The sequence below is a fragment of the Melopsittacus undulatus genome, chromosome 3, assembly GCF_012275295.1.
Source record: "Melopsittacus undulatus isolate bMelUnd1 chromosome 3, bMelUnd1.mat.Z, whole genome shotgun sequence".
Classification (NCBI taxonomy): Eukaryota; Metazoa; Chordata; class Aves; order Psittaciformes; family Psittaculidae; genus Melopsittacus; species Melopsittacus undulatus.
The window spans coordinates 17,801,414-17,825,613 of NC_047529.1; the positions used below are offsets into that span (position 1 = coordinate 17,801,414).

General features: G+C 39.0%; 1 protein-coding gene across 1 annotated transcript; it reads left to right on the plus strand.

The window, feature by feature from the left end:
• The first annotated feature begins 1,328 nt into the window (after positions 1-1,328).
• LOC101878455 (cysteine-rich venom protein TEL1) lies at positions 1,329-10,374 on the plus strand. The gene is made up of 8 exons (XM_031046686.2): positions 1,329-1,412; positions 4,328-4,389; positions 5,050-5,169; positions 5,644-5,731; positions 6,410-6,555; positions 7,750-7,844; positions 8,631-8,719; positions 9,655-10,374. Exons 2-8 carry the CDS (start codon positions 4,330-4,332, stop codon positions 9,663-9,665), a joined length of 609 nt encoding a protein of 202 aa, XP_030902546.2. The 5' UTR covers positions 1,329-1,412; positions 4,328-4,329; the 3' UTR covers positions 9,666-10,374.
• The last annotated feature ends 13,826 nt before the right edge of the window (positions 10,375-24,200 follow it).

The window sequence follows — 24,200 nt, forward strand, 5'->3', positions numbered from 1 at the left end:
GGTTATTCCTCCCTAGGTGCAGAACCCTGCACTTAACTTTGTTAAATTTCAAAAGGTTCCTCTCTGCCCATCTCTCCAGCCTGTCTAGATCCCTCTGAATGACAGCACAGCACCCTAGGGTGTTAGCCACTCCTCCCAGCTTTTTATTGTCATCAAAGTTGCTGGGAAGGTGCTCAATCCCTTCATGCAAATCAGCGATGAATAAGTGAACATGCAATTTGTTGTCTCCCAACAATCCTTAAGTGCTTTTAGTTAGACCTGTTCCCTAGGCAGTCAGTCCTCCCAGCTATTTACTTTTGGATCTTTTCTGTCTGATCACTTCTTCAGCTTTTTGAGATTCACCTGAACAGCAGCCATATTATCCAGCATATTGACTGCTGCCTGCAGCTTGGTGTCAACCCCAAGTTTGCCAACCGTGTTCTCCTTTCTATGCAATTCTAAACCAACAAATCTCACCACTACCATTTTGTTTGGTAGAGCAAATATGTGGGTTTCCCAGGCAATGAAAAGCAAAAGATTGTTCTGAAAGCACACGTTACAAGAGACTACAGTAGGAGCTGAGTGACTACAAAGAAGGAAGATGTGAATTTAATTGGAAAAAATAACCACATTATATATGAAAGCAATGACAGCTGCTCTGGTCAGTAATTACTTAAGACTAAATGTGGATAGAAACAGTCAAGGTGCACACAAATACCCTTCTGATTTGTCAGTATTTTCATCCAGTCTCATCTTATTCCATATACCCAGAAATGCCAAAACAAATATGTGCTCTAATGTTGGTGTGCACAATAATCTCTTAATCTTTATCCACTACTGGGTAAAAGTATCAATGACAGAAATATCCTTATCTTCTTCTTTGACTTCTATACTCTAGGATTGATGTAAAGAAGCCATAGCATGAACAGCAACTTGGCCCAATACATTCTTTTACCCTCATGGAAAAGTCAATAAGCAAGATTCCATCTTGTTTGCAACAATGTCAATGTGGAGGCACCTCAGTAGCCAGCTGAGTTTATTTGCATTGCTGGAGATTAAGATCAAGTCTTACTATAATTGGATGCGTCAATCATTAGCACAGAGCCTTTGTACCTGCCATTCACATTGATTGCCAATTTCTCATACAAGGAGCATTACATACAAAACTCATTTCAGAGTATTTCGTCTCTCCCAGTACAAGAGGTAAGAGGAAATAAAAACAGAGCACAGCCTTCTTGGAAGACTGTGCACTTGACAATGCACTGTTCTATCTGGTCACTATTTGAATTCTATAATACCTGTGACGCTGAGTCACCTTGCCCTATCAGGAAACAGAAGGGGTATAAATCTCCCTCCAGTGAAGAACCCCAGTCACTTCCACAAGTACCTGAAGAAGGACGGAAGAAACCTCTGAGCTTCCAGGAAACAAAAAGGTAGGATTGATCTGTTTGCTTAAAGTATCACAATTCTTTTCAGGTCTTAAAATGCAACCTATTGTCAGATGACTTCTTGAACAATTTAGGACAGTCACAGAAAGAGGATTTTATTTATTGAAAGATAAGGACTACAGAGGCAGTAGTATAACACAACCTGAAAAAAAAAGAGAGAAAATTTATGAATAACCAAAAAGAGATTAAAACCCACCTGTGTGCAAGAAATTAGTATCTAAGCAGATTATATGTACATGCAGAAAGAGATAGACCAAATTGTTGAATTGGATATATATTCAGTTCAGTATATTCTCTTGCTTTATGTAACTATCACAATTTATTTTCAGAGTGAGGAAATTACCACCCTGTGCAATTTACCACCAATGTACAGGGTGATTGTTAAGTAGGACTTTGTGCAATAATACTGTACAAGTGAAATAGCAGCTAGTATTATTCCATTCCAGGTCTTTTTCGAGGTTAATAAAAAATAATGATGTTTCTTTGTAATAGGTATTGAATTGTATGAACCATTTAGGACACACCTTTTTATTTTAGGAGGAGAGATGGGAAAAACATATTCACACAAGTTTGCTAAACTCATACAAACTAGGGATGCTAAAGCACCATCTTTCAGTGGCAGATCCCTGTACACAGATGGAGTTGCAGGAAAGTCAGTAAGACTTGGCACATGTCCTGATTTATGTTTGATTGAGGGGGAACAAGGGAGGGGGACAGGGAGATTGATTTTAGGACCAGTGCCTAGAAATTAATGCAGAGCAATTAAATTTACATCTCATAAACTATAAGCATTTGGTTGAAATCAGTGGGATTGCCAAAAGTATGTTAATATCTTGGAGCAGGAAACCCGCTAGATCTTAAAAAGCATTTCAATGGCATTTTGAAACTTGTATCTTGTATTAAGTTACCAATTATATTTACTTGAAAGTCAATTCATAGAAAATATTACAGTGAATGAATACTTTGCCCATGTCTTTAAGTCAGTGTAATTTGATTTTGCAAAACAGAAAGCTTCAAAATTTCAATGAAAAGTTATTTCTCTTTTGAAACAATTTGGTTTTACACACTTTAAGATCAAAAGAGGTTGTTTTCTATTTGCATATCATCACATTTCGCACTCAGAAGACACAGTTTTGCTTGTAACTTGAGTACAGCTAAAAATAACCCCCAACTTATTTTACTTTCAAGTCAGAAATTAAGTTAAAAGAATAGTTTTTCATGTTATTGGGAGTATAATCTTTTATTACTAAACACCTAGGTCATATACATTGCAAAGGTTTGTAACTGCTTTGAGAAATAAGAGGTAGAAAAGTTAGACAAAAACTTCTGTGATCCTGAAGCACTTCAAAAAGGCACAAGTGATGTCAAAATTAAACGTAAGAGACATACATCAATATCTAGAACAGAAAATCAATGACTTATACTGTTAATTATCAGTACATTTTTCCTCCAGACTAACTAGATCTTTCCTCAACTACAAGTACTTGGAATAAGCTACCCTATTTTGAGGCTGTTAGAGTATAATTGTACAGATGTGGCCAGTCTGTCCAGTTTTTTGCCTTTGAGCTACAACTGCCCATAGCCACAGTCCACTTCCACTCTTTGTTCTTTAGTAGAGCTGGAGTAACATCTTTGCCTACTGGATGGGGACTATGAGTCACCTCCAGTGCAATGTAAAAAAGCTGGTGAGGAAAATGGGCCTTGTTGTACCATTTGAAAAAAAGGAATTTTTCTTACCCACACATTCTCCAAGAGCCAGAGCACCTTGTGTTTTATATAAAATAGTTGCCTCAAGGTAAAGGGGTTCTGCTGAAGTATGAAAAGATCAGCAAACCTTATTGGCCTTTCCCCAAGAACAAATTAAAGTTAAAACCTGCAGCCCCTTCAAAACCAAATAAGAAGTTAAGCTAATATTATATCACTGTGGTAACATGCCCATAAATTCCCTTGGAGTGGGAGGCTGGGAGTAATGCCAAAATAAGTAAACTCCACTTCTCTCACATGCTTGCCTGCCCAAGGTAGCTAAGCAGAAACAACCTGAATATAACTCCTATATCTGATGGCAATCAGACACCTGAACTTTTAAATTACCTGCATTACCTCCTGGATCACTATAGTGGTTTGAAATGGTATCTTGAGCCTCCTAAGCAAGTAAAGTCCAGGGTCTGGTAGCTGCTTCTTTAATGAGAAAAGGTTCTCATTTCTGGTGTCATTTCACCCTACCTGTAACATAATCAAGAGCTGTCATAAAAAAAATAATAGAAAAAACAAACAAACAACAAACAACCAAAAAATGCTTTGTGAAACAAGTCTTTCCCAGGAAGTCAGAGTTGCCTCAGTTCTGGTACAGCCAGTTCTGCCCCAGCTCACGTGCAAGGCTTCACAGTACTGGTCATTAAGTAAGGGTTTTAATTCTGACTCAGACACCTGAGTGTAGACAGCTGCATATGGGTTGGGAATTTAATGCCCCTTTCACCCAATGCAGACCAGTCAAAGCAGGCAATGGGGAGAAGGGAGCATTTCAGATTAAACCAAGCTAAAAGCAGCATCTCACCCCAGCTGTTCCACAGTATAATAATAAGCAGAAGGTTTCCTATGGGAAGGGAAGCACAAAGGTCCTCACAAATATACTGTGAATTCAGGTGAAAGTATTTGGCCAGGATTATAGTAGGAAGTATGAGATGTAGAAAGCATTTGGTTTATAGAAATTTGGATATTCAGAAGGGGAAATAACTATTTTTTTACTTCTAAAAATAGGAGGAGGAGAGAAGGAGGAAAGAAAGAAAGCTTACCTTGTTACTTGAGTATAAGCCAGGAAATAGACAGAAAGATGCATTATGCATTGAGAGAAATGAAAGCTCAGTAAAAAAAAAATTAAATCCTTATTCTCCACTTTTCAGAGATGATTCTGCCAGTGGTGTTCCTGTGTCTCACAGTTGTGGTGCCTCTGTCCACTGCAGAGGTAGGTTGCACACTTTGTACTCAGAAAATCCGGATGAGACCTGGGCACTTGTGGTCTGTGTCTTTTCCTTTGCACACTATCATATGCAGAAAGAGTCTAATGAGATATCTAGGATCTGGAAAACATTTATCTTTGAAGTCTGTTTAATTTGAAAGCAGTAGACTGGTGCCACACTTACACACTAAGGAATCTATAGACTCAGTGCTGCTTATGATTTCGGTCAGAGATGACTCTATTTGCCAGAAGCCCCAATACACAGATCTAGTAGCTTGCACCTCACAATGATCATAGAATCACAGAATGGTTTGGGTTGGAAGGGACTTTAAAGATCACCTAGTTCCACCCCCCCCACCCCCCCACCAAGTCTGATCCAGTGGCCTAAATTGAAGATGTGTTCCAGGATATCTCAGCCATCCACAGAGGGTTGACAGATACAACACAGGAAGCTCTATGTTGTGGAACCCCTGAAAGTGCTACTGCACATGGAAGCACCCCTTGAGATGCTTAGGAGGCAAAGCATATCACAGTATTTCCTCCATCACAGGGCTGATGTCGTTGATTGATATTAGTATGTTGGTATTTTAGTATTTCCTAGACAAGATACAGGATTTAGTTACATTCAAATGAAAAAGAGAAACATAACATGCTCTTTCAATTTAGGAACCTGAAGATTTCGATGCCCTGTCAACTAACAGAACAGATCAGCAAAAGCTTATTGTTGACACACATAATACCCTCAGGAAAGGAGTAAAACCAACTGCCAGCAACATGCTGAAGATGGTAAGTTGTGTGCTGTAAATCTATTTTTAATGCATAATGGACTCTATGAGAAATACAGGACTGTATGCAAGGTCACATTTTTTTATTTAGCCACAGATTCACTCTCCAGAGCTTTATTAAGGTTTGAGCATGGCCATCACCAAGAGAAACATAAAGTTGGGCAGGTGGAAAAAAGTCTGGAAAATTTTGTGATGTATGAACAACAATGTCTCTTTCTTTTGGAAAAAAAAAAAAGAAAAGGCAAAGGAGGAGCCATGACATTGTTAATTGATTCTGATGTGTTCCTCATCAGTCTTCACAGTTTCTGTTCTCCTGGATGCACAGTAACTTTGTTCCTACACCCCAAAAAGGGGAAGAAAATGATTTTGTATATGTTTTTTCCTGATTTGAAGTGTAATTTCCAAATGTTGTTTGTTCATAAGGATTATTAACTGACATGTGTCTGAATGACCAATATTTCCTTCTTTCATTAAGGAATGGAATGCTCCAGCTGCAAAGAATGCCCAAAACTGGGCCAATGAATGTACTTTAAGTCACAGTCCTGCTAGCAAGAGGAAAACCAGTAAGTGAAACCTGTGCTAACTGAATAATATCATATGTATTACTGATATGATCAGTTTCAGGGTTTTGTTTTGTTTTTGTTTTATGTGAAGATGCCATTCGTATACAATGTGATTTTTTGGTGCATGGGACAAAAGCAAAATTCTAAATATAAATCTGTCCAGTAAGTGAGAAAAGTTCAATCCTATTCTCATTCCATCTGCATAAGTTTTACAGAGGTATATCCCAGTTTCTTCTTGGGTGAAAAAAAAATTATAGCAAGAAAACATCGTCTCTCAAAATATCTATCAGAAAAAAGAGATTCTAGACCCACTTTACAGCAGAAACCAATTTGTATGTGCTGGATGAAACTGTCTGTGAAGGAACGTTCAAAAAGTGAAGGTCCAGATTTGCAAATAACAAAATTACAGTCATGAGTCTGTGGTGTACATGTGCAGGTGTTATCTACAGACATGCAGAAGGTCTGTCAACAACTACCAGCCAAACAGGCTGCCCATGCTGCAAACTGGTCAAGTGACAACTCCAGTACTGACAAAGGGTGATGTCACTGAACTGGAAAAAAACAAAACACACTGTTGTCCCATCTGGGATGAGAATTTCTATAGAACCATACTTTCTTTGCTGTCTGTTTTTCACACATGTATCTTTTTTGCATTTCTCAGTGCATTTCTCTTTTCAGATGTACAATGTGGGGAAAATCTCTTCATGTCAAGTGTCCCTTTCTCATGGTCAGACGTTATTCAGTCCTGGTACAAGGAGGAGGAAAATTTTGAATATGGAATTGGAGCAAAATCAGAAGGTGCTGTGATTGGCCATTACACTCAGGTAGGTGCCAATTTCTTATATTTCAGGAAGCATATATAAATGTTTCTGTGTTAGCTAAACAATTTTCAGCCTCTCATTATCTTTAAAGGGAACAAATACAATGGTTATATGAGAGTTATTCTGACAAAGCAAGGTGAAATATTCTAAAGTAACAGTATTAAATAGAAAACAATGGGTTAGGTGTCTTTATGGAGTAAAGATTAAAGATACTGATGTTTCAAGACTTCAGGAAGAAACAAAGGGAAGAAACTTATTTGTTTGTCCAACCTCTGCAAATTGCTCAGACACTGGAAGAATTGAGTTATTAAAATATCAAGAAGAAATATAAATAAGTTTGTTACATTCTACAGAGCTCCATTGACTCAGAGGATTTCTTGGACGATGGCTCCTGATAACCTCATCTTTTCATGTGCATGAAACACAGAATACAAAATCAAAACATATATAAATGAGACAGTTAAACTTATAATATGTATGTGTGATAAATTATTACCATTATATCTTATAGAAACATAGAATCATAGAATAGTTAGGGTTGGAAAGGACCTTAAGATCATCTAGTTCCAACCCCCCTGCCATGGGCAGGGACACCTCATACTAAACCATATCACCCAAGGCTTCATCCAACCTGGCCTTGAACACTGCCATGCATGGAGCATTCACTACCTCCCTGGGCAACCCATTACAGTAACTCACCACCCTCACAGTAAAGAATTCCTTCCTTATATCCAATCTAAACCTCTGCTGTTTAAGTTTTGACCCATTACCCCTTGTCTTATCACTACAGTCCCTAATGAATAGTCCCTCACCAGCATTCCTGTAGGCCCCCTTCAGATAGTGGAAAGCTGCTATGAGGTCTCCACGCAGCCTTCTCTTCTCCAGGCTGAACAGCCCCAACTTTCTCAGCCTGTCTTCATATGGGAGTTGCTCCAGTCCCCTGATCATCCTTGTGGCCCTCCTCTGGACTTGTTCCAACAGTTCCATGTCCTTTTTGTAATATCTTAAATCTTGGTTCAGGGGTAAAAGCAGAGAAAATGAATGTTTTTTGAGGAAGATGGGAATTATATTTTATTATAAAGGGTAAATAAAGTGACTGACCTTGGTTGCAAATATTTCTGTAATGCATTTTGTACTTAACTGATTTTAAAATGTATATTTTTTATCCTCTTATGATTTTTATTCATATGCCTACAGGTGGTTTGGCACAATTCTTACCAAGTTGGATGTGCTGTCGCTTTCTGTCCCAACAGCACATACAAATACTTTTATGTCTGCCAGTACTGCCCCATGTACGTATTGATTCTGATTCTAGAACTTCTTATTACATTATCAAAAGTAGTTGGGAGATAGATAGTGAAATTTGTATTAGGGCATATCACCCATAGCTGAGCAACAGGTCTGAAGACCATATCAGGAATATGAAAACACAGAAACATACTCATCAAAGGAATAGTCAAAAGGAGCAAAAGCATAAAATATATACAAGTGACACCAATTTTCAGATTAAACTTAATTTGCCTAAAAATTCTGATTTTCATAACAAAAAAAAAAAAGAAATAAATGTTTTCCACATTCTACTTGATATCTTGGTTCAGAAAGGCATGTCAATATGTACAATACAGTGAAGACTATAGTTAATACCAAAAAAATGCAGTGCAAATTTCAAGGCAGAATGGTGTTTTCATAAACTACCTAAAAATAATTCTCACATTCACACTGTAATATTTGGTGTTGGGTGGACCTTGGCTGACCACCAGCAGACCATTGAGTTACTCTATCACTCCCACTCTGACCTGCTCCAACCTGGGAGCAGTTGGCACTGACTCTGTCTGAAATAGGGGCAGCTTCTGGTGTGTTTTCACAGAAGCCACCCTTGTAAATTCCAATCCCACTACCAAAACCTTTCCAAAACCTAACACACACATATACATATACATATGTATATATATATATACACACATTTGTTGGGGAAAAACTGAGGATTGGGTATAAATTAATGCATGGATGTATCCATATAGTTAAGTTTTCTCCTCAAAGATGTTATAGTGACTTTATAGCTTATGTTGTTGTTTCAGGGGGAATCTAGTAAGTTCAATGAAGACACCCTACAAAAAAGGAGAACCCTGTGGTGATTGCCCTAATGCTTGTGATGATGGATTATGCAGTAAGTTCTAAGCAATTAATTTGACCTGGATAAAGTTGATGCTTTAAAAAAACAATTAATTTATGCAAATGAATATTTTTTAATTATTTGTTTGAATACAGGGCTAAAAGCACTATTACAGAACTATACTTCAGATATAGGTGCTTTACCTAGGTGAGACAACTTGTGGAATGAAACCAAAGAAAGAGCCTGCAGGGGCGGGCAAATGTTAGACAGTGGTTGGCATACACTGGGATCCATATACCCTCCGCTTATTCATATGGCCTATATACCTTCTTTAAAGATGACAATGTCTGGGTCTCCATATGAAAACTTTCATGAATGCTTTTTAGCTTAAAGAGATATGTTGACTGTAATTGGGGTCAAATATATGTTTATAGTAATGGCAGCACAGAAATCTGAGCTCCAAATTTCTATCTGCAGTTTGTATGGTTTTCCATACCCAGGAGATACAATTCTCATCTTTGAATCTAGGAAATGCCAGGAAAGGAGGGTACTTCTGTATCATTTTTTGCTCTTTCTCCTTTGAAATACAGTGGCTGATCAAGTAGCAGTAGCAACACGCTTGATAAGAGCAAGTGGCAAATCTGAGTTTTAAGAATTCGAACAGACCATAAAAGCGTACGGGTTGAGTCTCACGATAGAAGAGTCAATTTCTATCTTCTGTTATGGAATTAAGCTACTTTTCATCCTGGGCTCTAGTATAAAGGAAAAAAACTTCAAAACATCTTACAAGTTTAGTGAGAAATCTCCTTGAGATAGCTAAATTTAGAATTTTGTAAGTGTGGTCGAAGATTTTGGATGCTTCTGTGCAATAAATGGCAACAAAGAGGAAAAACAATACAGAGGAAAGAATTATTAATGAAAAAATGTTTTGAATAGAAGTGTTTTAATTGCCTATTTATGATTAATTTTGTGTTTCAATTTATTTTCAGCCAAGCTTTGAAATTTTGAAGATGTTTATTCCAACCAACTTTGCAAAGTCTCCTGGATGTACCCATAACTTCTTCAAGTTCATGGCCCTCTTCCTGCCAATGCAAAACTGAAATAATATAATGGGCTCAATTTTTCCTTCCTGGACATCGGTCTCTTTAGTGATTCCTTTCACAAAAGCCAGAATCCATCCTATCTCTCCCACATGTGCAGAAGGACTAACTTTAGTCCAGTGGCTGACATGAGAAAAAATTATAGGAGGATGTATGTGTATATTCTGTTTGTATAGTGTTTCTAGTTTCCACTAGTACTATTCCATTTTAGAATGTGTGTCTACGTCTAGAATGTGTATGTTGACATACATTCTACCATATAATGCTCACCTGTAAAAGAAAACAAACAAACAAGCTACAAAACTATATTTCCCTTAAATTAATGATTCTGCTTATAAGATTGCACTCAGCATAAATACAGGTAACCAAACCTGACTTCTAATGAAAAAGGACTGATAAAACAACTTATTTTACAATAATACATAGCCAAGGGGGAAGGTCCCTGCATTTGGAAACTTTGTTTTCAATAAGTAGATGTGTCTTCTAATGCTTTTTTTTTAATATCTGCTTTTGCTGTATCAGTCATTAAATTAGTCATTCTTCATTGACCAATTCATTGTAATTTTCATTCTTTCTTATTACTATGGAATAAAGTTCATTAAATCTCCACCAACTTTGTGACTTTATTAGCATTATGTCTTGAAAGGAGCCCAACTCTTTAGCAGCATAAGCAGAAACAGTTCATTTGAGAAACTGAAGATTTACTAGTCAAAATCAGAAGTCAGGCAAACAGCTTTCCTTCAGACTCTTTTTCAGAGAGAAATGGCCATTAGCATAAATAACACACAATACCTACTTGTGTGACCTCTGGGAAGCAGGTGATTTTCTGTGCAGTCAACAATAGGACTAAATATTGTTTTAATCTCACATACAATGGTTTCACATCCTAGTCCTCTTTTATTAAGGAAGTTGCTGTCATAATTAAGATTCCATATCCCAGAGCCTTTGGCACAGAATAATTTCAGCACATGTTTCTGACTCATTCATTTCAGTGGCAATTTCAACACACATCTCTGACTCATTCATTTGGTGGCATTACTTATAGTATGAAAGATGAGCAGTAAGCTAGAAACCTGATTTCACAATTCAAAGTGCTTATTGTTTTGGTTAGTTTCTTTTCACATTTCCACCATTTTTTTCCTCCATGATATACTGCCCTCCCATTCAGGTACATACCACAAGAACTGGTTTCTCAGTCATTCACAAGAGGAAAGAAGTAGCATAATGAGGTAAAAATCAGCCTCTCACATCACACCCACAAAGACCCAGGGAACTAAAGGTCACTAAGCCTAATTTAGGTATCCAGGAAGATAATGGAGCAAGCTCTTTACCTATCATATAATAATCAGCAGTGTAAAATACCAGCATGGTTTTCTCATGAACCAATCTTGCCAAATCAAACTTTCTTCAGTGAGTAACTCAGATGAGTGGATGTTGTTTTGGCTTTGGTAGCATGTTTGACAAAGCCACAAAAGACATTTGCAAACTAGGGAGATGCAATTCAGATGAAAGTAATGACACAGCACATACACAGCATTGACCCCATACACACACACACACACATCCATGTTGCTCCTGTGTAGGCTCAGAGGCCTTTGCAAATGTTAGATGTCTGCACAGACAAGCTGGTCCCACATCCAGAGCTAATTGAACAGTTCTTGCACGTGATGACCATGATCCTCCCCAGTCTTCAGTCACAATCATGAATGAAGACAGCTTTTGTCAGTGTATGGAAAACCTTCACTGAATACTTTTCTCGTTCCCATTTGCACAATCACATTTAGGGAATTTTCTTGGACATAACTAAGTCCCAGGTTCTAGATTACTTTTAACAAAGATTATAAACCAATAATATAAGATTATTACAATATAAGATTATGAGCCAATTATGTTGTAAGAAATATGTCAGAATTATAATCTATTGCAGTTTAGTAAAAAATGAATAACTGGTACTTGGGAGAGACAAGATATGGAAAGGTAATAACAGCTGATAGACTGATGATGGTATAAACAATTCTGGGAGCAGGAAAACCAAGATGCCCAGTACTGTGCTACAGAGACATTGATCAGCTCCTGTTTGCTTCCAGGAATTTTATAATCTCTTTCTCTCCAAAAGTACTTCATTTGATGAGTGGGGCACAGAATATTTTCCTCACCTAGGAGGAAGTATCATTTAAGTTAGTGCTTACAGTACCTTCTTCATAAATGTTGGCAGTACTGCATACTGGCATTGTATCAGGTCTCCTATTTCCCTGACACATTCCCTAAAAATGAAAAATGTAGACCTTCACTGACACTTTTTTTTTTTTATTTAAGCATAGTTTGGAAGGAAGATGACTATGACCATTGCTTTATGTGAGGTCCAGCTACTGCTCTTTATAGGGCCTGAGAAAGTTTTAGTGACTGACTTTGGTACCAAAGGGTCATGCTGTGACTAGGCAGTGCTGGTAAAAGACTTAAAAGCCATTATGCTTGTCTTGGGTTCAGCAGTAGCAGTCACTTTTCTCCTTCTTAGTGACTGGTGCAGTGTTGTGCTTTTTGACTTTCAGTCTGGGACCAGTGCTGATAACACTGATATTTTTAGTTGTTTCTAAGTAATATTTACTCTGACCAAGGACTTTCTGAGTCTCATGCTCTGCCAGGGAGAAGGGGAAGCCATGAGGAAGCAGAGACAGGACACCTGACCCAAACTAACCAAAGAGGTATTCCATACCACAGCACGTCATGCCCAAGATGTAACTGAGAGTTACCCAGAAGGGCTGGCTCACTGCTTGGTCAGGCTTGGTATCAGTGGGTGGTGAGGGGTTGTATTCTCTTCCCTTGTTATTTCCCTTATCATTATCATTATTTGTGGTAGCAGTAGTGATTTGTGTTATACCTTAGTTACTGGACTGTTCTTATCTCAACCCGTGGGAGTTACATTCTTGTGATTCTCCTCCCCATCCCTCCGGGAGCAGGGGGTGGGGGGAAGAAAGGTGGGGACACGGAGTGGGCATGAGGGCTGCATGGCTCTGATTCACAGCCTGGGCTTAAACCACAACAATACTATATACTTTAAACTGTATTGCAAGGCAGTGTGCCTTGTCCCTGACAGCTCCCTGTGGACACTGGGGACCCCACATCAAAACATGCCTTCATCCTAGCACACCTTTTTCCTGGGTTGTTTCACGTTTCAAGGTGAAACCCTTGAAATCTTTACTACCTTTAGCAAAGACAGAGAGTAAACAAGGAGCTGCCATGGGAGGGTCTGTGTAAAGGGTATTTGTTCCCATTTCTCCTTCTCACCTATTTCTGTTGGGGCTCCCTGCAGATAGATGGCTGCTGTAGGACAGTGGCTGAAATATGTCATATATCATGGATCCCTGCTTTACTGTGGAAAAGTGAATAGAATAGAATTGACTAGAATTTACTAGAATAGACTAGAATAGACCAGAACAGACTAGCATAGAGTAGACTTGTTTATCATAGGCTAGAACAGGATAGGCTAGGCTAGGGTAGGGTAGGATCGGAAACAGGATTCAGTTGGAAGGGAGCTACCTAGCTCAACTTCCTGACCAGAAATTAGTTTAGAACTAGTTCCTTCCTAAACTGTGAGAATTGTACAATGATGTAACAGAAAGAGTAAAATTTGATGGTAAGCACAGTTCAGCTAAGACAGTATCCTGTCTCTCACTGTTACAAAAATAATGTCCTCTAATGGAAGGTAGAAAAATCCTGTGACAGGCAGAACTGAGTTTGCTCTTTCCCCAGATATGATATCCAACAGTCGTGACATCTTTTAGTGCTGAAACAGAAACTTTCATGTCATTTTGAAAACGTATCATCATTAGTTATGAAACTTCTGGATATTCCTAGAACGTATGCATCCTTCTGAAAGCTGTAAGACGGATGTACTTTACACCTCTCTCATTCTGTAAGCCTTGATTCATTTACTTTTCAGAACTTGAAGAAATGTTCTTGAAACCTGCAAAGCAAAAACATGCAGTGCACTTTTAAATGTGTGCCTAGAGCCTTGATTGATTTGACAATTTAAAGTGTTACAACAGTGTTTCAGTGGTGAGGATGGAAAAATGGTGAAGTCTTCTTATGTGTGGTGGGTTTGAAAAATCCTACTGAAACTGTGGATTGCCTCTCACTTTATTCTCTCTCCTGGCTGGCAATGTAAATGCTCTTTCCCAAAATTCAAGAAAAAGATGTTGCATATGCTTGAAAGTAGAGTTTGATCTCTGTGAAAGAGAGTTGAAAGAAACAAAGTGTGTCCATCTGAAAAAGTAGCCACAAGAAGGATTTTTCACTTTTAAATAAAACCATCATCTCAAAACTAACTTTCCTTAAATCAGTTACTGCTTTGCATTAGTTGGCATGTGGCAGGACAGCACCATTTAGCAATTCAATAAGCTTTACAGCAGATATAAATTTTAAGTAAATTTTAAGAAAATGGTAATGCATCCCAGAAGTTGCCAAGTCCTATTATAACTTCCAAATAGCATACACTGTAATCAAGCAGGAGAAAAATGACCCCATGTTTTCTCTTTTCAACACTGTTTTCTCATGCATAGGTTTGGGTTTTTCCTCCACTTTATTTTACTCGTATCTTTTTATTTATTTATTTCCAAATAACATCCAAGAGGCAAACTCCTTTTAAAAGACAGAGCTAGTAACCAATCGTGTGAGCTTAATACAAATATATATTTGAAAGCAGGCACCACAAAACAACAGATCTTATAAATTAATCTAAAATGTTGAAAACTGACTTTTGATAACATAATGCCTTTAATGAATATCATTCCATACTTTCTGGAGATTTGAAGAGGGAGCTGTATTTTTCAATCTGTTTTACAGCTTTCAGCAAAGCCCTGCCTGGCACATATTGCAAAAGCAAAAACATACCTATTGCAAGAGGCATCATTATTAGATAATACAGTTTACAAATATTAATGTTTTAAAATATACAAATGGAATTTAACATCCTGTACACTATTTACAATGTATCTAACAACTTTTTTTTCCCTTTTTCACACTAAACTTGTTAACGTTTGAGGAAGCCAAGAAACATAGGCTATCAGTTTGCTATCAATGTCCTGCTATGACAGCACACACAAATGCATTGATCAAAATATGGAAAATTCCATAGTATCAGATACAATCTTGAAAAAAGTCGTAAGTTGAAGGGACAGGGAGCTTGACTTTTTGAAATGCATGTCACACATAGCTGAAATTGCATGGTAGATAAAACTTTCCATTCCTTAGCTATACCTAACTGGATACAACTAAATAGATAGAAGCTACAGTGAGTGTTCAAAGATTGGGAGTATAAGACTGTAATGAAGCTGCATTTACACTTTTCACACTTCCAATTTTGATTGCTACATTAGAAAAATGTACTGATTTTTAGCATGTTTTTTCCCTGCATTTTTTCAGGAGCATGCACTTTTGGCTTGAAGCTCTCTCACATAATCATGTAAACCCAGAGAATGTAATTGTATTTATAAGCTTACAAAAGACCAATAAATAACTGGGGTTTCTTTTCCCATCCAGTTAATTCCTGCCAATGCTAGTTTGTCCTTCTATACTATTTGTCTAACTTTTAACCTATCATATGTAAGATTGGCTTTTATCAAACAGGCTTCCTCTGAGGCTGAGTCATCATCCACTGCTTACCATGCTATATCTAGTACCAGACTGTCCACAATCTGTATCAGATAGGTTTTTATTCTGTTCTGGAAGAGTAAAGGCATCATAAAAATCATAATAGGCTTTATAATGACCTTAAAAAATGGACTATTTCAAAAAGTAATCATCTGAGCAGAAAGGTGCTTTTTCTACTTGTACAGAGATAATTCTTATTAATTTTCTTTTTTGTAACATTTAGCCACAGATAGACTTTTTAGATAAGTGTTATACAGCAAAGTAATGACCATTCTTCTAACTCTTTCTATGCCATTTTCAGATGGAATTCCTGACTTTACAGGAGTGTCTACCTGCTTTGCTGCATTAGCTTGCTGTACAGGTAAGAAAGATAAGACAAGCTTTAAAGAAAACTGAATAATTTACAAACAGCTTTACATCTTATTAGATGATCATTTTATCATTTTGCAGCTGTAAAAGAAACCAAGAGGTTTATATTCAGAGGAGGAGCATTCAGATCTTATGAGGACTAAAGCTCATCTGTGTCCTCTATTGGTCCAAGAAATGCTCCAGAACCTGATGTTTTACCCCCTAAAATTCAACCATAGCACTCAAAATCCTCCCCAGGCTGTCCTCTCAGTGCCTTACACAAGAGGTAAATGTCTCTAAATTAGATGCATATTACAACAAAAGACTGAGCAAGGAGTGGCCTACATCAATTTAAGAGGAAACAAGGTTTTAATCCTCCTACTCCCTCCATGCAGCAGCATGCATAAGGATTACAGATTTCCCTTGAGACAACAAAGAGCTATCAGAGGTGGTTAGGATCACAGAATTGGATTTAAGCAGCTGTACTTCTCCCAGAGCTGTCTGTAGGGGTCCTTTAATTTGGATATCAGCCTGCCCTCAAACCAGGAGTCTCCTAATATGTCAAGAATAAGCCTCTTACTTTTCAACTTTAGTGGTAGGGACTTTCCACTGCTGTAAGTGTATTTATTACTTTGCCTGTAATGCACTTTGCCTGTAATGCACTAAGCTTATCACTTAGCGTGCTGTAATTATTACTTAATAGCAGTGATGTATGAAATAATTTCTGTTGATTTTTTCAAAAGTTTTACTGTTACTTCTGCTCTGATAGCACCATGGAAGCAAGGTTACCTGGGATGGCTTACACAGGTTGCCATCTATGCAAGGAATATAATTCTCAGTGCCACCACCATGATTCCTTCTTACTGAGTTGATTGTATTTCCTAACCTAGCAAAAAAAAAAAACCTATCTATGGTCTGGCTGGTACTGAAACATACAAACACAGAAAGGAAGAGAATCTCCTTCAGCAACAGTGAGAAACTATTAGACGGCTTGAAATCTGTTGCATCCCAGGAGTGTATTTAGAAAAGATAGCTGAGCTCCCTTTTTATCTACTTTCATCTGTTTCCCCACTCCAGCCAGCACAGTCCCTCCTCATCAAGAGTAAGCTGATGTCCTGGGCTTGTAAACCCTATCAAGTAGATGTATTGTGAAGCGAAGGAATTAAAGGGAAAGGATAAGGAAGACAGGGCTGTGAATGGGAAGAGGTCCAACAGGCTCACCTGTACTACAAGAGCTGCTTGTGGTGGAGAACCCCCAGTTTGGTGGCAGATGACCTTTGAGCTCACTCCAGCTTTCTGTCACATCTCATTCCAGCACTTCTTTTGAAAATGCTGGGGTCTCAATGTCTGAACATCTAACTGCTAAGAAAGGGGGAAATCACCTGACAGATGTAACAGAAACAAGGGATCATAAATCCCCAATACGAGGAAGAGAGTACCTCAACAGCTGAGCTTTGTCTATCTAGGGCTGGGCTATGATAAGATGTCATCACTAGGTAGGAAGATTTTCCTGTCTATTCTTCTGTGACCTCTCTGGTAGGCAATGCAGAGCTCAACAGTGCTTTGTCACTCAGACCTTAATCAGTAAATATCATTCAGGAAAAACAACCTTTTACTGTGCATCAAACTTCTCCCTTATGTTTCATATACCTTCTCCCACCTAAGCAGAAAGGAAGCCATTTACTACCTAAGTTTCCTGAATATATAATTTGGCTCTCCCAGTGGCCAAAAAGAGGGATTAACACTTCTCACAGGAAAATGGGATCACTGGGAATGCCAGTGCCTGGGTCTCCAACATGGGAGATGCACAAAGCATGTTGAGTATCATGAGTTCTTCAGATTGACCAGGAGTGGGGCATCTTTGTGACAGATGTGCAGGGTCTAGCTCATCTGCTGTTGATTGAGTCTGTAATGGAGATCAGAAAGAGGGATACAATAGTTCGTATTTATTTAAGAATGCAGTTCTGATGCTGCAAGAAATCCAAAGAGCTCTAAAAATCAGTGCATTTAATCCCACAATCCTCAGCAGCAAAGGAAAACAAGGGGAAATGTCAGGATGGTCCATCTATGTGTACTCACAGTGCTGCATTGAAATAATTCTGTCGTAGTTTAAACCAAGTCCCCCTACTCCCGGAGAGTTAGGAAGGAGAATCCAAAGAATGTAGCCCCCACGGATTGAGATAAGAACGGTTTAATAGCTAAGGCATAACACAAAACCCCTACTGCCATTTACTACTACAAATAATAATGATACAGCAAACAGCAAGTGAAGAGAACACAACACCCCACCAGCCACCGACCCATAACTCACTCCACCCTGCCTGGCCGAGCACCATGTGCTCCCTCCTCCATTTTTCTCCAGAGCTCTCCCCTCCAGCCTTCTCTTTCCCAGTAAGCATCCTGGGCATCACGTGCTATGGTATGGAATACCTCATTGACTAGCCTGGGTCAGGTGTCCTGTCTCTCCTTCCTTCCGGACTCCCCTCCTCCACCTGGCTGGAAAAAACCTTGAACAAAAAACACCCTCAAAACATGCTCAAACCATGACAAATTCACTGCGTTTTCCCGGGCTGTTTGTGCTCCTCCATTTGTATCCAACTGTGTGCTACACTCCATTCTGGGGACACTTACCACCACACAAGATGCAGGAAATCCCATGCTCTTGGCTGCACATCAGGCACAGCCTCAGTGTGAAGGGCACATCAATTGGTCACACAGTAGATCCTTAATATTCCCATCAGACAGGCCAGTCCTAAAAAGGAGCTATGTTTCCTTAATCCACACCTTCTCCCATCTCACCAAATCCACATCTGGTTTTGCCATAAGAAGTAACCAAGATAGATAGTTTAACTGTCTTCAATTAAAGTGTCTTGGTGCCTGACTAACCCCTGCTCAGATAAATCAGCACACTAACCCAGCAGAAAATTATTCCTCTATTTAGTTTTCTCTTGGAGAGGATTAGTCCTCTCCACTAATCAAAGCATCAAAGCTAATACAAACCATGACCTTCCATAACTGAATGTGTTTGACTTGCCTGTATCCCGTACCTGTCTTGAACTGCTAGCATTAAATACCCACATTCATACAAAGACAGAACATTTCTAGTTTAAATGTGCCTTAAGAGCTGCAGCTATAACACTCTAAAAAAGTAGAAAACAGGTCAAAAGAAACACTCGTTAGATTAAACCTCTTTACAGTGTTACTGCTAAGATTTTAGTGCCGGGGGAATACATTGCAGTGTCTGTCATGTATTTATCTCTCAGCTTACCACAGGATTGTGTCAAAGAAAATGATAAGTAAAAGGTAAGTTAGTTTGAGACTGACAAGGCCATGTTGTTTAGGTTGCTTTAACAGCAACACAGCAACGTGTTAACCAGCATCGTTAGCAAAATCGTGAATGGGAATTGCATGCCTGATGGCACTTGTGAGGAGCAGACACCATCTAATGAGTGCCACAGGTCTTTGGTTAGTGCCTCGTACTGCCAGTTACATCTGTGAAACACGTTGAAGATAAAAGATAAAGAATAATAAAGTAGGATGTCATTAATCAGCTTCTACAAAACTAGCATATCAGTAGATAGCATTTAATAATACATTGCCCCAAGCAGGTCGATGTCTGAGCCTGATCTCATCTTCTGCATAAAGCATCTCCCTTGAGCCCAAGCTGTCTTTGTTCCCGTTGTGAACTGCAGCATCAACCTGTTTTGCTGTTAGTGGGTGGTAGCAGGAGGCTTATCCTGCCAGGAGGTGATACACAATGCATAAGATACCTTTTTGCTGCATTTACGGAACTAACAACAAATAAAAAGAGCCATTCAGGTTAACTCATCACTTAATGAGCCATAACTGCCAGCCTGCCCAGCCAGTACCACTTAATAAGAAACAGGATTACACCAAGAGGTACCCCACAGCTCCTGGGTCAAACAAAGCAATCCTACCCATTAACTGGTAATCTACGAAGCTTACCAATATTGTGGGAAGGGGTGGGGGGGTAGGATCCATGCTGAATTGCTTTAGCCATCTACAGCCGGTTTAGTAATACTGACAGTCTTTAATGGGGGGAAGGAAGAGAAATTGGTCATTTTGTGGAACACATCATAGGAAACTCATTTTTTTTTTCTCAAACAGAGGTGTTATATGGATTGGCAACTACCTACACATAGGGCTGGTAGGTAGTCTACAGGATCTAGAGAAAAATGAGGGGGCATTTTTAGACTGCTAAAAGCAATTGCTATGGGTCTTCGTCTTTGCAATCAGTGAAGCTGTTTGCCATTATACTCGTTTTGGCTGGGATAGAATTAATTGTCTGCATGGTAGCTTGTATGATGTTATGGTTTGAATTTGTGACCAAAACAGTGTTGGTAACACAGTGGTTTGTTAGCTGTTGTTGAGCATTTTTTACTCAGGAGCTCCTGTGCTTCCCACCTGCCCCACCAGTGAGTAGGCTGGGGGTGCCCAAGAAGCTAAAAGGAGACAGCTGGGAGAGCTAACTAAGTGACCGAAGGAATATCCCACACCATATGACATCGTACTCAGCAATAAAAGCCATGGGAAAAAGGCAGGAGAGGATGAACATCTGGAACTATAGTATTTGTCTTATCAAGTAACTGTTATATGTGATGGAGCCCCGCTGTCCTGGAGATGGGTGAATACCTGCCTGCCCATGGGAAACAGTGAACTAATTCCTTATTTTGCTTTGTTCATGTCTGGAGATTTTACTTCACCTATTAAACCATCTGTATCTCAACTCATGAGTTTTTGCACTTTTACCCTTCTTATTCTCTCCCCATCCCTCTAACGTGGTGATGAGTAAACAGCTGTGTGGGGCTTAGCTCCCTACTAGGGCTAAACCACAACAACCATAAATACTTTGCCATCTTTCATGATGTCCCTGCCAGTGGCAGGGGGGTGGAACTAGATGATCTCTAAAGGTCCCTTCCAACCCAAACCATTCTATTCCTGTATGATATGTATAGTTCTGCATGAAATGCAAATGTTTTTCATGCTACTGTTTCCATCAGTGGTCATGTAAGTCACCATGAAGGTGAGCAAGCATATGAGCTCACTCCTGTGGAAGCAGCAAGCTTGTTCAAAGACAAAGTTGCAGTTGTGTAGCATGCCTGGATTTTCCATGTATACAGAGTACATATGGTCTGCTTAGTATTATCCATCCTCATGAGCAGGTGTTGTGTGACTGTGCAATGAGGAAATACATTAAGAACTGCATTGCACCCTAAAAATAGCCCTCAGATCTAGGGCAGGAATGGGTGTCATGCATGCAGACCAGAGCAATGGTGGTAGTTGTGACTAGCTAAGTAGTTGAAGAAGATAAGTGCAATTCTGCATTGCGTCTCATAGAGGTAATACAGCACATTTTAATCATTCCCACAGACTGTATAGAGACACCATCAAGCAGGCTTCAAAAGTAACACACAAATAAGAAGATTAATCAGTTGAGAATAGGTTTTCCTCCCATCAACTTTGTACTGCTGTTTCAAATAAACATGAACTAGCTCAGACAGGTATTCCTTACATGTGTCCATTGCAGTCTAACACATTCCCTGTGTATTCTGGAGGATGCATACGCACTGTTTGTCAACACTAATAGCATTCTACAGTAGGAGCTTTAAATGTTATCCTTATGCATGATCTGAACCTATGCTTAGGTTTAGACCTTTTTCTAGATCTTCCTCCACATCCTTTCCACCTGCTCTTTTTTCCATGTTTATCTATATTGATAGGTTACAAAGAGCCAAAACACAGATTTGAACATTGAGCTGATTTTATATAACTATATAATCTTAGTCCTTGGCACTATTTTAGCTTAGACCAGCTAGCATTACCCTACAGAAATGCCTTCACATGGTTGAGAAACTAGCAATGCTAAGGGCCCTTCATTACCAGCAATTTGGAAGACAGCATAGTAGTTCAAGGGGTAGAGCTCAGCAATGCTGATCTTTCGACCTTTGGGCTTTTAGACCCAAAAAGTTATCCTAGACAAATGGTATTATAGAGATAGCATTTATATCCTTACACTTCCATCTTACATCTCTTCCTGAAATAATTGTTTTCCTCAACCTTGTTTTCAAAGAGATACAGTATAGTGAACAACTTGAGCTATATGGTACTTTTTTTTTGAAGTCTTGGTGATGTTAAGGCAGTCACTCAATTAGCTGCTCATCCTGCCTATCTTAGACACCTGCTGTAAGAAGAGGAGATAAAATGTGGATCTGAAGTACCTCTATCACCTCTGAAGGCAGCATAAGGAGAATGTCTCTCAAGCAGACCCCTAGTGTCTAGAGCTGGATGAAATTAATCCCACCCCAGCAGTCTAGCTCATACACTAGCAGGGACAGGTCTTCATCATCATCTGCAAACTCAACAGATTTGTGCACAGACTTAATATAGTGAGGCTAACTTGGCTAACTTTAATGACAGCAGGCTTGGCTGTGGAGGGGCTGGGAGGTGGGAGATCTGCAGAGCATAAGGGTTTTGGGTGAACAAGAGATTGATTAGTGAAGATACTGGCAGGCAGGTAAATACTCAGAGATTTTCTGCAGAGGGCCAAAAGAAGAATTTTAAGAAGCACACTAACATAAGTAGTCACAAAATACTCCAGAGAAGTGAAGTAACTGCTCCCATTAGATGAATTAGCTAGAGATTCACCATATTAGAAACCTGAAAGCACGCAGGTCATTTGTCTCCTCCTGAAATGAAACATCACAGTTTCATAGGAGAGCCCATATTCTTGACCTCCCTTTGATTACACCATCATGATCATGAGCTTTGCCTAGAACAAGCAGTGTTTGATGCACTATCCGGAGCAAAGGAAGTACCAAGGTGGAGAGTTGTCATCACAGAACAATGCAGTCAAGGAAGTCATGTTATTGCAAAGTATATTTGCATCGTATACTTTGCAATTTGTATATTTATAATAAGAAGCTGCCTGACTTCTCTGTGATTTTCTGTGCTACTTACCAGACTGGCAGGAAACAGTCACATGACATCTGTAGGTCCAGTAAAGACCAGTGATTTTGCAAGCACCTCTTGCAGAGCTATAACCAGCTAGGAAAAAACAGTGTCAGAAAAAAAACGTCAAAGGTGTCCGTAGGAAAAACACAACCGAGAAGGAAGGAATGAAAAAATCAAGTAAATGCACACATACTTCTGTGTTAGCTCAGCCTGGCTCTCCCTTATCTCCACTGCACGCAGGTTAACACAGATTCCTCCTTGGTATAAAGCTGAGTGTGACAGTCTGATTTTATTCTGCTCCTTCTCACTGGTTTTAGAGGAATGCAAAGTATTTACCTGTTCAGTTTAAGAGCTGCTGTGAGAATCTGTCACTTTTGACATGGTGCCAGAACATGGAAACCATTTGGTGTGTTGTAATTCCAGTCTCTGCTTACTCTGTTCATATGTATTTTGGCCAAATTACTGGTAGAGTTTATTTCCTCCTTAAACTGTCTTTGCCAAATACTTCAGTAACTACAGAATACTACTAAATTTAATAAATCCTTATGATGTGATTCAGCCTTGACAGCACCTGTCAGATGAATGTCTGATTTTCTGTAACCTTTTCTTCAGAAAGTTTTGGCTTCCTCATGTGGTTGCCCTAAAAACTATTATTTCTCTTCTGCCATAAAAAAAAAAAAAAACTAGATTTTTTTTCATCCAAGTATATTACTTTATTATGACATTAGTTATGATCATACAATCCTAAAAAACAGGTTAAAAGCTAAAAAGAGCTTAAAATAAACTAAATGACTCTGGATAGAGTCCATCTAAACTAACACATTTTTCAGTCTCTATAGATTTGACTGCAGCTTTTTTTTTATATTGTATATTGAAATGAATTCTTGAGCAGCAAAGTTACAAAATCAACCCAAGCTGTATCAACTAAAGTGATCTAATTTTAATGCAAATGTGTATAACCTTGAAAATCACTGGACAGTGCAGAGGATGGAATATTCCATTGAAAATGCTGAAATCTGGTACCAAACCTGGTGACACAGGTGGCCTCATTCCTCCTCAGGAGGAAGATACCTATCCCTTCTATGCCACTTTAACCCGGGTCATATCCTGGACACATCAGACATCTTGTATGAACTGAATATTTATTTTATGTGTGTACACCTGTCACATCTGGCAGGCTGAAGACTCTTTGTGCACGAATGGCTCGCAATGGAGGGTGACAAATGATGTATAGTGTTGGCAGATGTGAGACGAGGTGAATCCGACCCTACGTTTTTCTGCTTGCCGTGCCAGAGCTGGAATTGTGGCATTCACGCCAAGCTATACAAACGTGCCCAGCCTTGTTCGGAAACTTGCCTTCATTAAAAATATAGGAGTGCCCTCTGGTGGAAAACTGAACATCTGAAGCTGACGTTTCGGTGTCATTTAAAATGAACTTTTTCCTCAAATTTTTTTGCAGGTAAACC